Raw genomic sequence first — 15,194 nt, 5'->3', positions numbered from 1 at the left:
AGCCAGTAAGCCTTGCCCCAAGTGGCTATGCCGAGGAGCACACTGCAGAGATAATTTAAGTTGTGAGACGGTCTTGGTTAGGCCCTTAACTTCTCACATAGTCAAATCAAACGACTTTAATCTCTCCTTGCCTCCCACAGTTCTCCCCAGATGCTAGGAAATCAGAAAGTCTGATCATGAAAATTAAAGAGGAAAAACACTCCCAAGAACAGCAAGTGTCAGCTCCAGCGTCACTAGCACGGTCTTTTCATGAAGGTGACGACGCACGATTTGTGGAATTAATATAAAAACATGGCTGTTGAGAAATGACATTTCTCCAACCCCCAAACAATCTTTAGGCACGTAACTCCGAAGTGGTGTTTTGGAAGAGTTCTGAACTGTGTAATTTTACGAAGCTACAGATACAGGGAAGTTAGAGATGTTTAATGTGAAAAATCTCACCCATGGTTTGAGCCAGAGAACAACGGCCTTTTTCTAGTACACCAGGTTATACACGTGCAGTGGTGAATTGACAGTACACTTTCCTTATACATGCAGTATTTACCTACACTAAAAGGACAGAATAAAAGGAAACATTCCAAGCAGTTTATAACCGTGTAAGTTCAGGAAAAGGTCCTGGCTGTAGCTTAGCCATGGAGGTTGCCACAACACAAAACACATCTTACTTGCCTTTGAGGGTAAAACTTCTGGCTAGTAACAATTGTTGTTCTATTGGTTCTTGGAGAAACAGAGCTGGAAGAAGCACTAGGCAATGAAACAGGGGCACCGGATCACCAGATTTCTGTCTCTTCCTTCTCTCCACACGTCAGTCCATTTGTTGGTATGTGCTGGTTTTAATACACCTGGAAATGAGCAGAGGTGGTGCCATCTTTCCAGCAACGCAGGGTTTCTACTGTGACAGAACGACAAAGAGGACAGGTCTTCTCCCTGTCGAACCAGAGGCAGAGGCATTCTTCACAAAACACATGCTGTGGAGACAAAAGGGCAACATCACGATGCAGGCAGGAGGTCCAGTCTTGTCACTAAGCATGCACACTCCACAGCACAGCCGTGGGACCAAGGAACCATTCAGGTTCACATGGACAGTGCAGCCAACTAGCAGTACTCAAGTGACATGAAAAATAAAGCCCAGCATTATTAGTACATCAGTTTGCCAAAGCTAATGAGATATTATTCTGTTTCTTAGTATATCAATAGAAAGAAACACTAAAAAAAGCCTCGAACATTTGGGCTTATGAAGTAACTGAGAGCAGAAACAGGTTTTCTTTCGAACTTTTCTTTACCCTGTTTCAATCCTCAGATCCCTGGGTTATTTTACAAGTCAAACAACTTCCTTTCCTTCTCCTTCCCCTTATGGCATTTGTTTCTGCTCACATCACCCAGTCCCAGTCAGTAGCTTCCATAGTCCCAATTTCCCCTTCTCTATAAGAGTCAGTTTTCACCCCTTATCTTTTCTCATTTCCATCCTGAGCCACAACAGGATTCTTCCTCCAGCCTGCCCTGGGTTCGAAACAGACATGAGGCGGGATTGCTGCCCAGGACACAACCCCAACTAGACCCAGACTGGAAGAGCAGGAAGGGGGAAGGGATTTCTAGAAGCAGTAAGAAGCTGAGACCTCTTCAACACATGTGGAGTCAGCAGAAATGTTACTCATCAAAATCTCAGCTCTGACAAGCACATGCAAAAATAGCTTCCCCTGGGGCTTACAGCTTGATAACATCTGCACAGATGTTCACAGGAATAGTAAGAGGCATGCTTGATGCACAGGTGACCTACTTGCTTGAATTTGAACCTCCTCTTCCAAAGGATGAGAATGCTAGAGCTCTTCAAACAAGGGCTCTAAAGCTTTATTTTGACATCACAAGAGAGCAGGCGACTCCATCAAGGTTTTCCCGCGCACACCCACACCTCACCCAGAGACGATCTGCAGGATACAGAATTTCAACCCCGACAGGCGAGAGAAAACCTTGGGGAAGCACCAGCGACCTCACCACTAGGGAATGCCTTCAGCTGGCCTCTGACAGATGACCAAAACACGTCAGCGTGGTGCGTTCACAGGGTTTTAACAGCACCGGCTTAGGACTACAGCATTACTCAGAGCATGACATTCTTAAGCTCTAGGTTTTGCCAGTGTTTACCAAATGAGGACAATTCCCACGTACCGGCAGGGGTGACCAACTTCTTTAGGCAGAACTACTCGTACTCCTGGCCAGGTGTTCAGAGACCACAGTTACACAGCGCTGCACCAGTATTAATGTTCCCTATCAGGCTCATTCTGGATCTGTTCCCCTCTCAGAGCTCTCACTCATAATTCAGCTGGCCTATTGACTAGCCAGTCTCCCCAAGGGTCAGATAAAAACGTCTTGCATTCCAGAGCCAAGGTCTGGACTGCCAACTGGCAGCCCCTGGACTACAAGGCTGATCTTTTCCATCTCAACAGCTATAATCAGACCCTACAGAGTGGAGTTCGTACGGCTCAGCTCTCATGAATCACTGGCTATCTGGAAGAGGTTGATAAATATCCACTAGGGCCTAGACCAAGACCCAGCAAGAGATTTTAGAATTACCTAGGCCAACTGTGTCTAGAAATGCCAACAGGGGAACCTTGTGGGGGAACCTTGGGGTCTTACCTGGCACATAAGGATCAAAGGTTCCCTGAACTCTGCTTGGCAAATGGCACAGATGTCACCTGCCTCGCTGCACTGCTGGCTGGTGGCACGAACTCCATAGGTCTGTTAGGAAGAAGGGGAAAAAAAGCCATTGTCAAGAGGTTTGAAGATAACCTGGTTTGTGTCTGAGAATACCCACAGATCATGTTTTTCACACACAGATTCCCTGCATGACCTGGGAAGGAAACCGGTGCTACTCCACTGTGTACGGGGAAGGGAGATTTAGGGATCAGCATGCAGAACACAGGAAAACTGCAGTTGTGTGTTCTGTCTCTTGTTACCCCCTCGAGCTGACTCCATCTTTTAGTGTTTCCACTTATGGAGCAATGATAATGAAATTTAATGAGCTCAACAGGGAGCTGAAAGGATTAATTCAGCATCATTTGCAGAGGTGTTTAGATAGTGGGAGGTATTATTATTAGCAAGTTAGACAACAGAAGAAAGAATAACAGCAGCAGCACCCACAGGCTTTGCACTTTTCTTCTTAAATACTGGAAGGTAAATGTTGCTTCTCCTATTGTAACAGTAGTAGGGGAAATGGAAACATGCTGAGGAAAAATGACCAGCCCAAACCCCCAGAATAAGCAAGGCAAACTCTAACAGACTTATATGATGTTATGTTCCCTTCCTCTACAGTCTTTGGTTTTACCATTTTAAAGTACAAATCTCAGTGTTTTACTGCAACAGATCTGAACGTCAGTACTAAGCAATGTAGCATCTCTTTTAATGGCACTGCACATCAGGCACTACGTACATTTATTTAAAATCTTTCTCACACTCTGCAGCTCAAAGTTTTGCCAGCTCGTGAGGCTTTCATGTCAATGGATTAATCCACATTACACAGGGCTTCCAATCAGACTAAGCAGGCCAGACTTGCAACAATCTCTTTACCATAGCTGGGACAGGGCAGATATCAGAAAAAGTTCCTAACACCTCTGACAAGAGACACCAGCTTATCGAGCCATGGGACAACAAGTTATTTTATTCTATGATCCTGAGACGCTGAACAATTTTCAACTCCATCATTCATTAGTAACATGGTTTCACCCAGGAAACTGCTCTGTGAAACCTATGACTACTTACCTGTGGGGTGCAAAGGACTTTCAGTGCCTTCCGGACACTTCCCACACGACCACAGATGTCAAAAGACTGCAATAAAGACATTAACTTTTAGACATTTTTCACAAAACATGTGTATGTGTGCATACAGTTCAGAAACTCAGGACACACGTGGCAGAGTTCCTGCAAATGGATACTCAGTGGGAACAAAGATCCTCGATAACAATGGTGCCAAAAATATTTCATGGTGATTGTGAAATATGTAGTAAAGGTGAATCGATGGTGCTGCAAGGTAGCGAAAAAAAAAAGCTCCGGTAACAATGGGTTGCAAATGAGGGACTTTACAGTACAAAAAGAGATTGCGAGGTAGTGGTAGGGTAAATTGCCCACCCTCACTATGTGGGAAAGGGCTAAAATGGAGCCATTCCCACCCTGAGTCCCTGAGAAGCCCAGAAATAAGGCTAGAGGACATTGTGGTTATCCCGAGAGAGAGGGAAGGAGAGGCTACCTTTTTACATGGAAGAGGTAAGAAACTACTTTCCACAGCCTCTGGGGAGAAGGAGGATTTTCAGGGCTGTGGGGCTCTGCCACACACTTTGATACTTCAGGGCCCAGATGATATTATGAGAGGAGTGGGAATTGCCTGTCCTGCTGCAGGGACAGATTTAGTGATTAAATACTACCAAGAGAAGAAAAGCCCGAGGAATGTGAAGCAGGACTAAGGCTGGCTTGCTCCCGTCTGCCTAAAGAGTGAGAAACTTTAAATGCCTGGAAGGGAACGAGCTGCCAGCACCTTGGTGCTTGCACACAGCCAAAGACGGCCAAGAGCAGGGACAGCACCAGGTCCTTCTCCTTCCCCCTCCCTGCGCTGCCCAGCAAACATGATGTAACTGCATCTGGAGAGCAGTGCTCCTCATTACAGACTAAAAGCAGTTCAGAGAAGGGCAGAAAATGAGCCTGCAGAAAACGATTTCTGAAAAGAGACTGAAATACATAAATATTTACAGCTTGGCGAAGCAATACCAAAGCGTGGGGAAAAGATGATAAACTTCCTACAAATATCTGGGGGCTCAGCAAGAGAGGAGACACGCAGCATCCTTAAGGTGAGGACAGAGTACTACTACTAAAAGGGAAAACAGCTTGGAAACCTAATCCAATTTGCCATCTTCCCTGTCTGCTGGCAGGATGCAGAGAGAAAGATACTATGAACTAGACAAGATATAAAGACTGGGCAAAGAACAGCCCTGCATTAGTTGGGAAAAGGGCCAGATGACATAACGGGACCTTTCCATTTCTAACCTGAGTGAGGAGCAGCCTGGAGGGCAGGGGAAGATGCGGTGCGGTGCAGAACATGCAGACTTGTAGTGGACTAGCAGTGCAGAGGCACCAAAATGCCTGGGGTTGGCTTTCTATTTTTTTTTTTCCTAGCGTGATTAAGTGGGCTCACTGCAGGGAATGCCAATGAGATCATCGTGCAATAGATGTGGAATCAAATGAAGGCACCAATAATGCTTCCAGTCAGCATGTAAAAGGCTCCCAGGGTCCTTCCAGTAATGCTTCCAGTCAGCAACTAGCATTTGAGGCGGCCGACTGCTACAGACTTTTTATCTTCTAACACAGACAGGGATCAGCTCTCTCCCACAGTACAGTTCACAGCTTTTTCTGGTTGCTTTGCTTATAACAGGACTTTTAACACCTTTCCCCTGGTTCTGATGTCTCCAATTCTCCCAGCCCATTTCCCCCCCTTCAACTTTATTTCTCCTGGAGTTTTCCGTACCCCAAAAAAATGCATGTTTCACTAGTTCCTTTAACATCCCTTTATCTCCCCATGCATTGAAGACTACTTTGCACCAGTTATCTTTCTAGCAACAGGACTGCAACAGCTGGGTTCAGTGCCTGCTCTCTTGTCAGGGGAAGAGCTACTGTAGAATTAATTGCCATCACACCCCTTCGAACTAGGCTGAAGAGCGTGTGTCCGAGGTAGGGTTCAACTCACAGCCTGAAGAAAGCAAACACCTACTGTTATACCACTCAGTCATTTTCTCCCCCTCAATACCACTCCTACCCTCAGTCAAAGGCTTCTGTTCAGGACAGGGAAATATAAGACCTGGATGCCCCTACTTACGAACATCTGGGATTTCTTTGCCGAAATCAGAGGTTCATGTCAGAGACACCAAGACAGCTCCCACTAGCTGCACTATACGCAATCTTCGGAAAGCCAAGTCTGCTCTTTGTGTGGGGAGAGGGGACGCAGCCCTAGCTAAGCCCTGGATGTTTGCCAGAAGCACAGAAGGTCTGAGTGCCAAATTGGCTTCTGTGGTTTTTCTAATGTGGTTTGTGGCTTTGCTAATGTGGACTCCTTTGGGTATATTTTCAGTGTCTCAGGCAAGGAATTAGACCTGCAGCTCTGGTGATAGTAGATGGGGTGCACATACCTAGTGTTTCATGACCTGCATTGGAAGAGTGAACTCCCATTACTCCTACTTTTCTCTCTCACTTCCAAGCAAAGTCTCCAACAGGGACAGGTCTAACCCTAACCCATACACAGCTGTGGTACCAAGTTATTGCTAAGCACCAACATAAGACAGTAATATCCCTAGACAATAGAGAAAGCACCAAATCAATCCATACAGGATTATTATGCTTATGTATGCATAAGGGTCCTGAGTGCATTCACCTGGGGTCTCCACCCCACACACCCTGCCCATGGGCTCAGGAGCTCCATTTAAGCTCAGCTCTGTAGCTTCAGTTTCTCTTTAAGCTGTGCTGTAGAAATGTTAGTTTCCAGTTCAGCTGTAAGTGTACTTACCTACAGATCCTAATTATCTTGGCTTACGAACCCATGGAGTAACTTCCAACCTTGACCCTGGGCCTGTCTCATTACTATGGCTACACCCAGCAATCACGGGACTATGTCTGACCCTGGTTGCCTTCCTCTGATCCTGACCTGCGGATTAACTTCCTGCTGTTATCTTGTACCTGCTTTATCACAATGTATGTACAAGAAGATTTGGACTCCTCAGCCCTGGCTGGTGAGGCTCTTCGCCTCCCACCTGTGTTCTCCTCAGCTTTCTTCCTCCCAGGGAGCAGCTGCCCCCCCCTGCTCCTTGACACTGTGGTGATTTCTCCAGATGCAACAGACAGCATGTAGAACTGCAGGTAAGCATCCCTTCTGCAGGTGTTCCTTCCTTTTCACAAGAAGGGATGCCAGAAAGATCACCTGAAGTCTGCCCTTGACTTGTGATCTGCCTGCCTGACACCCACAAGGCCAGAAGGGCATGCAAGGGTGGGATTACTGTTCTCCAGAAGAGATTCAGGCAATAACACTTCTGAAAGGGGCAAAAATCCTCTCCCGTAGCTCAGAACAGGAAGCGTGTAGCTAAGAGTAAGGATGAGTGTGTGGGGAACCACACTAGTTTCATATGTCTGTTATTCTGGCAGTATTTGCTCTGTTTCTGGTTTGACTTGGATGCAATGGGTCTGTGACCATCTTGCTTCCCATGACCTCCTCTACTTATCTCTATAAAAGCTCTAAATTCCTCTACAGCAGGGTTTATATGCCCCATTTCTGTACGTATACAGGCATATCTCAGGTAAGAACTATAGTTTGACTTTACATGGTTCAGTAACCCATTAGCCTCTTGGAGCTCTTTTCAGCTGAGATACTTTCTCTCAGTTCTTCAGTCCCCCCAGTCCCTTTCTCCTAGGGTGAGACAAGCACCAGAGGTGCAGCAAGCTAGACTCACTTGGCCTTTTTCAGAGCTTTCTCAGAGGAATGGATAACAGATCTACCTTTTGCTTCAGCTACTGCTCTGCCTAGGGCAGGAATATTAGTTTCCCGTTCAGCCATAGCCAAACAAAAGATAGCAACCCCAGGCAGAGTTGAATACACAAAATTAGAAATACAGCTGTTTCTAGAGCTCACCTTTGTGACTTGTCTAAGTTAGTCACACCTATTCATTTACAATTTTACAGGCAGACTCTGTGTTTTTTTTAAACTCCTCGCTTTTAAGCAAATGTCAATGGCATTTGTCACTGAGATCCTGGACTTGTCTCAGCCACACCAGGACCTAGACTGGGGCCAGAACTACCTGTTTTATCTAGGCAGGACTTGGAAGTCTCTTACTCTGCCTGCTGCACTCTGTACCGTGAATGACAGAGTACCTATTCTGCCTCAAAAGACAGAGACTTAAAAACATATAACTGTTGCAACCCTCCTTTTAGGGCTGAATCTAGAAGTCTGGAGATAGCTAACCTCTCTTCTGATACTGGTCCCCCAAGGCTCCACTCCCGTTCTCTTCTAGCCTTTATAGAAAGGGATTAGAAAGCAGCAATGACTTCATCAGCCTGATGCAACACTGCATGAGCAATCACACATCTTTCTCTAGCTCACCAATGCCCACATAGTGGTAAAGCAAAATATTTTGACAACTGAAGCACAGGGTGTCCTCAGCTGCTGCAGCTTTCCTTCCTAAGTAGTGATGGCAACAATTTAAAGGTGTATTTATTCCCCTCAGCTGTGCTTCTTGCTCTGCTCTTGCTATAGATATTAATTGAGGTGGTACTCACCTTGCAGAGGCTATACAGGATGATCAGAATCCCTCCTAGGAAGTAGCTGCTGGACGGGTCATCTCCCATGATGTATTTATACCACAACTGGATGGGGACAAGGGATCGGAACAACTGACTCAGCTCTTCAATAACCAAATAAAACTTTCCCTTTAAAAAAAGTGATATATGGTTACTATCAGGAAATCAAAAGAGCATTTAACAGGTGCAGGGCTTGAAGTTTATAAGACTTGTGTTCACTGTCTACCTATGCACTCTGTTAAATGGTGCAAAGACCGGTGTATTCATTAAGATGCATTTTTCTCTGCAGCCATCTAACCCAGTACCTGGAAAGGATAACCCATATCATTATTTCTTAGTGTTCCTCTTGTTCTTTGCCTTATCCAGCTATTGTTTTAAGCTTCTGAGTCACAAACTTTTAAAGCAGGTTATGGATATATACCTCTTCGCATATCTGTACAGTGCTACAGCACTTTAGCAGTAGAGGTTAAGGTTTACAGGGATTAATATGCAGATACTACAAATAATGAGAAAGGGAATGCAAAAGAGGTCTTTTACATGCTATACATCTTCTGAAGGTACAGGGATTTAAATGTAAGATGACACTGGTATTCCTGACAACATTGTAGGTCACCCAAAAAATCAAATTAATTACCTATTTCCCAATGTCCTTCCCCTTCTACTCTGGTGTTGGAGTGTTTACAGTACACAGATAAGGCTGGCTCTGAAAAACCATCAGGGCATTTTAAACTCAAAGATGCCAAACCTTCCCGAGGACCTTACGGAAGAAAAGTGTTTGTGTGAAGCACGCTGGTGGGAATGTTTCCTGCAAAAGACTCAAAGATGTGATCACATGCTTTGCAAATCTTTGCCAAAGCTGTTCTTGCCATTCTGGTGTTCACTCCCATTAGAAAGCTTGCCTTCCTTGAAGGCCACCTGCAAGGTAATAAAATCCCTTCTGGCTTACCACAACCATGGGGTACAACTGAAATTTTCCTACAACACAATCTCTATCTTAAAGCACCTAAAACTAGGATCGACAAACTGGCTAAATAAGGCTATCAAATTAGATAGGTCAAATATCAAAATATCAAATTAGGGTCAAGGAGGGTATTTGTTCTGCCCCACATGGTTTACAAGGAGAACAGTGACAGTGGAGTAGGTCAGGGCAAGCTGTGAGTCAGAACTATGCTTAAACTGTACTGATATTATCCAGACTGAATTTTTTTTTGGTATGTCAAAATTCTTTTATTTGATAAGATCAGGGAGAAGGGGAAATTCCCCTGGAATTTTGCTGTGTTGTCCTAGTTAGCTTTGTCATCAGTGATGTCATCACAGGTCAGTTGTTAATTGGTGAGATTTGGAGAGGGGATTAAGTCCTCCGCGGTCCGCGAGGCTAGCGGCAGCCAGCGCCCTTCCCCTGGGTCTCAGAGATGAGATCACTCGGCAGGCCATCCTGCCGTACCGAACAAATCGAATCCTTCAGAGAGCTCTGGCATTCTCATGATCTCATATCCCCCCCGGGACAAGGAGTGAGGTCACACCAGCAGTTGCTAACGGACCTGGGCTGCTTTCTTCTCCCCCCTCCCCAGTCCCCTCCTCCTTGCTAATCCCAGGTGGCATCACATAGCAAAAATGTAACAGCACCAATCTGGGGTCCTAAATGCAAGCAATTTATTAAATTAGCACAGAGGGCTCTATCCAGCCTCGTGCTTCAATACAATCATCGTTTATTTCTGGAGCCCTTGTGACAGAGGGTCGCAGTCTGCTAATGACTACGCTGTCACTTCCTTCCCTTCACACAGGCAGCTCTCCACCTCCCCCTCCTCAGCCAGCTCTGATGAAAGCTACCAGCAAGCTAGAGGCAGCAAGCTGCTTGCTTTCTGACTCCTTCCTCCCAACAGGCTCTCACTCAGCTTTTACTTAGCCTCGCTTCCCTAGCAGGCTGGGCTAGGACAGGTCACTGCTTACTCTCTCATTGCATCAGACGGAAGTTCTGGATCCCGCACGCGGGGCGTCTGCGAGCTCCTTCCTCTGAAGCCTGAAATCAGGGCAAAGCTGAAACTCTTCTAACTCAAAGCACTGACACACTGGAGCCCACAGCACAGTGTAAGGAAAGGGGCGTCACAGGCTGCAGAAGTGGAAGAGTTGGGGGCTCTAAAATGAGTGTGCAGCAAGTAACAAATTTCAATTCTTTTTAGCCACAAAATTTCCCCACCCTTATGAAGCTTTCCGAATTCCTTTCTGTTATGACGCGAACCTTGTTTTCATTGGTAACTGCAAGGTACTGGGATTTCTTAGCAGCTAGACACTTAACGCCCTCACAGGAGTGCAGCTAAACCTTTCAGCTGAGGCATCCTTCCATCCAGTCTATTACCACCACCCACTTGACCATTTAGGAGAGGTCTTTTGATAACCTCAGAGTGATTACAGCCAGGAGGAAGGAAGCAATACAAGGACAGCTGAGCAGCATTTAAAAGAGAACTAGAGCTCCAGTAAATGCTTACAAAATAAGGCTTGTCAGGCATGTCAGTGCAACACCAGCCCTTTTTTAAGCTAGGAAAAGCGCCTAGAAAATCAGAAGTAATTCTGCAAAGGGCTGTGCCAGGAATAAATGGGGTCTGCTGAGCCAGAAGCTTAGAAAACAAGGTTGTAACCTACAATTTCATCAGCAGAATTTAGCTTTCCAACAGCAGTAACTCACTGCTAGCAGCACCCATCATTTGTAAATGCACCCAATACTCCTTTCTGTCTTCTGTTTTCCAGCTTTACTATATCTTGGCTATTTGGACTGAAGTTTTTCAAGCTAAATACTTGTTTTAACCTGCATTTTGTCTGCGAACTTCAACCTAAAGCATTTCAGCTAGTTCTCATCCACATTAGGAAGAACTGTTATATTAAGCATGACTACAATTATTTCTCCTGGGCACCTCTGATTTGGAACAACTTGAGATAAGGCAAGGGCTGCTTCTGTTAGGTGACTTTTCCTATTTCATGAAAATCTATGCAAACCCAGGCACTCTACGGAGTGTGAGGCATGTCTGAATTGTGCAGGACCCAGTCCATGAGCAAGCATATCATCACGCTGGACTACACAGACTAAACAGGGTATTAACTGAAATTATAGTTCTCCATTGGGTAGAGTCAGATACCAGAACAAGCCTTGGCTTTGGTCTCATTAAGCCCTTGCAACAGGTTGGAATTAAGCCTGACTAAAATGAAAGTACACTGCTGAACCTCTGTAGGGTCAGTTACTGCAAAAGCTGTCAGCCTACTGCTGTCAAACACTTCATTAGCACAAGCAGCGAAGGACTGTGCTGTGGATCTAATTATTACCAATGCTGCTGATGAGCCATGTGATGCCACATGGTGAGATTTGTGTTTTTTTCCAGAATGCTTTGTTTAAAAACTAAGTCAGTGACTTGTGTAACCCTCCCTTTTCCTCTACCTCAATCATATTAAAAGACAATTTCTATACTTTAAATCTAGCACTTATTTTGGAAGAGCAGAATTCAGGATTTTCATACCATCTCAATCTTCCTTCTGTCGACGCAGTGTTACATGGTCTTTAACCATGTGACCACTGTTTTCACAGAAGGTAAGTGGTACTCATTAAGCATGTGACTTTACTGTTTTGTTATACACTCATTAGATGATGGCAAATCTGCATCTTATCACTTCATGCTATTCAAGCTCTGAGTAGAAAATTACTAAAGTTCCCTGAGTCTTTTTTTATGACATTACCACTATAGTATAAGACTTTCAAAAACTTTTTTTGCATTGTTGGCTGACATAAGGGACAGCTATCATCTGCATTTTCTAAATGAAAACTTGAGATACAGGAAGGGTAAGGTTAAGGTAAGGTTGGTTTTGGTGTTCAACCTGAGATGTCTGGGATTAGAGTTTTTAATATATCCAATTTTATAGATCACATTACCTTTAAAACCACTGACTTCAGTTTGCAGCTGTACATGGCTTTCCTACAATCACACAGGAATTATTTGGCAAAGAAAAAGATGGAATTTAATTCTCCATTGTAGCATTCAACTTTAACCTATAGGGTGTTTTTCTTCTTCCAATGGTCTCTTTGTTCTCTACTTGCTTTCCAGTTTCTACACCAGCTTCTTTCAATATACCACCTTGCTTCATCTGTGGGGCACAGTACACCATGTTTGGTGATGGATGAAGAGGTCTTACAGAAAAATAACATGAAATGACGTAATTAAAAAATGAATTGCAACATATGCAACGCCAAAGGGGGGCAAATTACAGCTGCAGAAGCAATGCTAATTTCCACAAAGCCTGAGTATTGATGTTGTAGTCTTATTTGACATAAGGCTTTGTGTAAGCGTCCATGTGCCTCACAGAAGGAAATGGAGAATGGCACGCTAAGGTTTTACACGGCAGAATTAAAATGGGATGTAAGAAGTGAGACAAGTTGCAATGAGGCAACTGTAAGTTGTGATTAGCACTCAAGGGAAGTTCCAAGTCTCACTTGTTCTGCTGCCAGCAGCATTAGGACATATACTGAAACAGGAAGATGCTAGAAAAACTGAGACCTGCTGGCAATTTGGATCAGAGGAGAGCAGGCTCTGCTGAGATTTCAGGTCATACTGCCAATATCAGAACGCGTTGGGTAGGAGCAATAAACAGCACTGTGGCACAGAGGGTGCTGGTGAAAATCATTGAATCATGGAATAGATGGGGTTGCAAGGGACCTTGAAGTCCATCCAGTTCTGTCCTCTCCTGCCAAGGGCAGGGATGTCACCCATTAGGTCAGGTTGCCCAAAGCCTCTTCCAGTCTGGCCTTGAACACTTCCAGAGATGGGGCACCCACAGCTTCTCTGGACAGCCTGTTCTAGTGCCTCACCACCCTCATGGGAAAGAGTTTCTTCCTAATATCTCATTTAAATCTACCCTCTTTCAGTTTAAAGCCATTACTCCTTGTCCTGTCTCTATACCCCCGACAAAGAGTCCCTCCCCAGCTTTCCTGTAGCCCTCTTTAGGCACTGGAAGGCCTCTATAAGGTCTCCCCAGAGCCTTCTCTTCTGCAGGCTGAACAACCCCAACTCCCTCAGCCTGTCTTCATAGGAGAGGTGCTCCAGCCCTTTGATCATCCTCAGGACCTCCTCTGGACTCTCTCCAACAGGTCCCTGTCCTTCTTGTGGTGGGGGCCTTGAGCTGAACACAGGGCTCCAGGTGGGATCTCACGAGAGCAGAGCAGAGGGGGAGAATCACCTCCCTCACCCTGCTGGCCATGCTGCTTTTGGTCCAGCCCAGGATATGGTTGGTTTTCTAGGCTGCAAGTGCGCATAGCCGACTCATGTGGAGCTTCTCGTCAACCAACACCCCCGGGTCCTTCTCCTCTGGGCTGCTCTCAATCCATTCTCTGCCCAGACTGGATTTGTGCTTGGGATTGTGCCGGCCCAGATGTGGGACCTTGCACTTGGCCCTGTTGAAACCTCCTGAGGTTCATAGGTTCATAGGCCCACCTCTCAGGCCTGTCCAGGTCCCTCTGGATGGCATCCCTTCCCTCCAGCGTGTTGTCTGCAAACTGAGAAGCAATTTCAAGGTGGGACTAGAGGGACTGTGAGATTTTATAGTTAATGCAGTGCTTCTGAAAGTCATACCTTAGATCGCTTAAACTGGAAAGTTAAAATTTGAAGGCAGTTAGGAGCAGTGTTTCTTCTAAAAAAATTAGTAGCTATGAATTTCAAAGCCTGGTAGGGAGAGGGATGGGAGAGAGTCCCAGTTCCTCAGAACTTAGTTGCATGCTTTAGTTAGTTCTTTAATCCCTTCCTTTCATCTCTGGGATGCCACACCTGCTGTAGGCTGCAAGAGGGAAAAGCCTTTACAGAACCCTCACACAGTTCCTATGGTCTAGAGGATCAAGGCTCAGATTATTCTACAAGAAGAGTGAATCATTTCTGAGTTTCCCCCCAAAGAGCATCCAAGATCATCAAGGAGAGGAGAACAAGAGGACAGGCCTATCTATTGTCACCTATCTAGAAACACCAATTTACCTACGCTGTTGGAGAAGATTAGGATTAATTAATAAATCTTACTGACATTTTTTGTAACACATCATTTATGTACCAATTCCCAGTGCTTGTGTGACTTGTTTTAATGCTTCTGTATTTTTCATTAGCAGCATCTAGAGGACTCGAATATTCCAAGCAACTTTTTTTTCCCCCTCAGGATGAAAAAACATACTAACCACCTTCTTGTTAAATGACTGATACATATCCTGTGCTATGATGAAAGAGGGGCTGCCAGGACATTAGAAGGCTGTTGCCATCACCACTGCAACCAACTCAAACCCTTCTGGCATCTTCTCTCTTAATGTAAGCCTTCTGGAAGAGGCTGAAGTCTACAGGAATTGCAAGCTGCTCCAGCTTGCCTTCCTTCCCCATGAGCCATCAGGATGGACCTGTTCTATGTGATGGGATGTTCTACATGAATGCTGTGTGCAAGATGAGCTGGTTGCTCAAGGAACATAAAACCTCTGCACATGCAAGCTGTTTGTACAACTTACTGTGTGATGAAGGATGGGTCAGTCTGACCAGTAAGAGAGGCAGGGTCCCATCATTTTGAACCGTGGTATCCTGTGATGCTGAGCTCTGACAGAAGATGGAGGCAGGCTGCAGAAAAGTCCTAATCGCTGTAAGGTAAGTGCTCATTCTCCTTACAGTAACTGTCTGTGCACTGAGAAAGAAACATGATAACTGAAGTAACTCGTGCTCATGCTCCGTTCTAATGTGGAAGAGCACTGGGGCTACTTAGAATTAAGCCTTACTAGCTTCAGACTCAGAATGAAGTTACCACAGATCAGCTGCGTGGTTATATATTGCTTTAAGATTCTTTAAGATTTGCTTCAGTTGAATGATCGTATTCCC

At 45.1% G+C, this 15,194-nt stretch overlaps 1 protein-coding gene across 5 annotated transcripts in view; it reads right to left on the bottom strand.

The window, feature by feature from the left end:
• Positions 1 to 402: 402 nt before the first annotated feature.
• Positions 403 to 15,194, bottom strand: part of RNFT2 (ring finger protein, transmembrane 2) — a 31,241-nt gene continuing 16,449 nt past the window's right edge. For 4 of the 5 annotated variants that reach the window (XM_066978769.1, XM_066978770.1, XM_066978768.1 and 1 more), the window contains exons 8-11: positions 8,299 to 8,448; positions 3,754 to 3,819; positions 2,632 to 2,733; positions 403 to 968 (exon numbers count right to left, since the gene is read on the bottom strand). In XM_066978769.1, the coding sequence (XP_066834870.1) occupies positions 834 to 968; positions 2,632 to 2,733; positions 3,754 to 3,819; positions 8,299 to 8,448 (453 nt within the window). In that variant the 3' untranslated portion in view covers positions 403 to 833. Of the gene's footprint in view, positions 969 to 1,895; positions 1,926 to 2,631; positions 2,734 to 3,753; positions 3,820 to 8,298; positions 8,449 to 15,194 lie in introns of those variants that run through there. The other variant, XM_066978772.1, reaches the window with a different exon arrangement.

Source organism: Anser cygnoides, chromosome 17 (genome assembly GCF_040182565.1).
Source record: "Anser cygnoides isolate HZ-2024a breed goose chromosome 17, Taihu_goose_T2T_genome, whole genome shotgun sequence".
NCBI classification, from domain to species: domain Eukaryota; kingdom Metazoa; phylum Chordata; class Aves; order Anseriformes; family Anatidae; genus Anser; species Anser cygnoides.
This window is presented reverse-complemented; position numbering and strand designations above follow the sequence as displayed.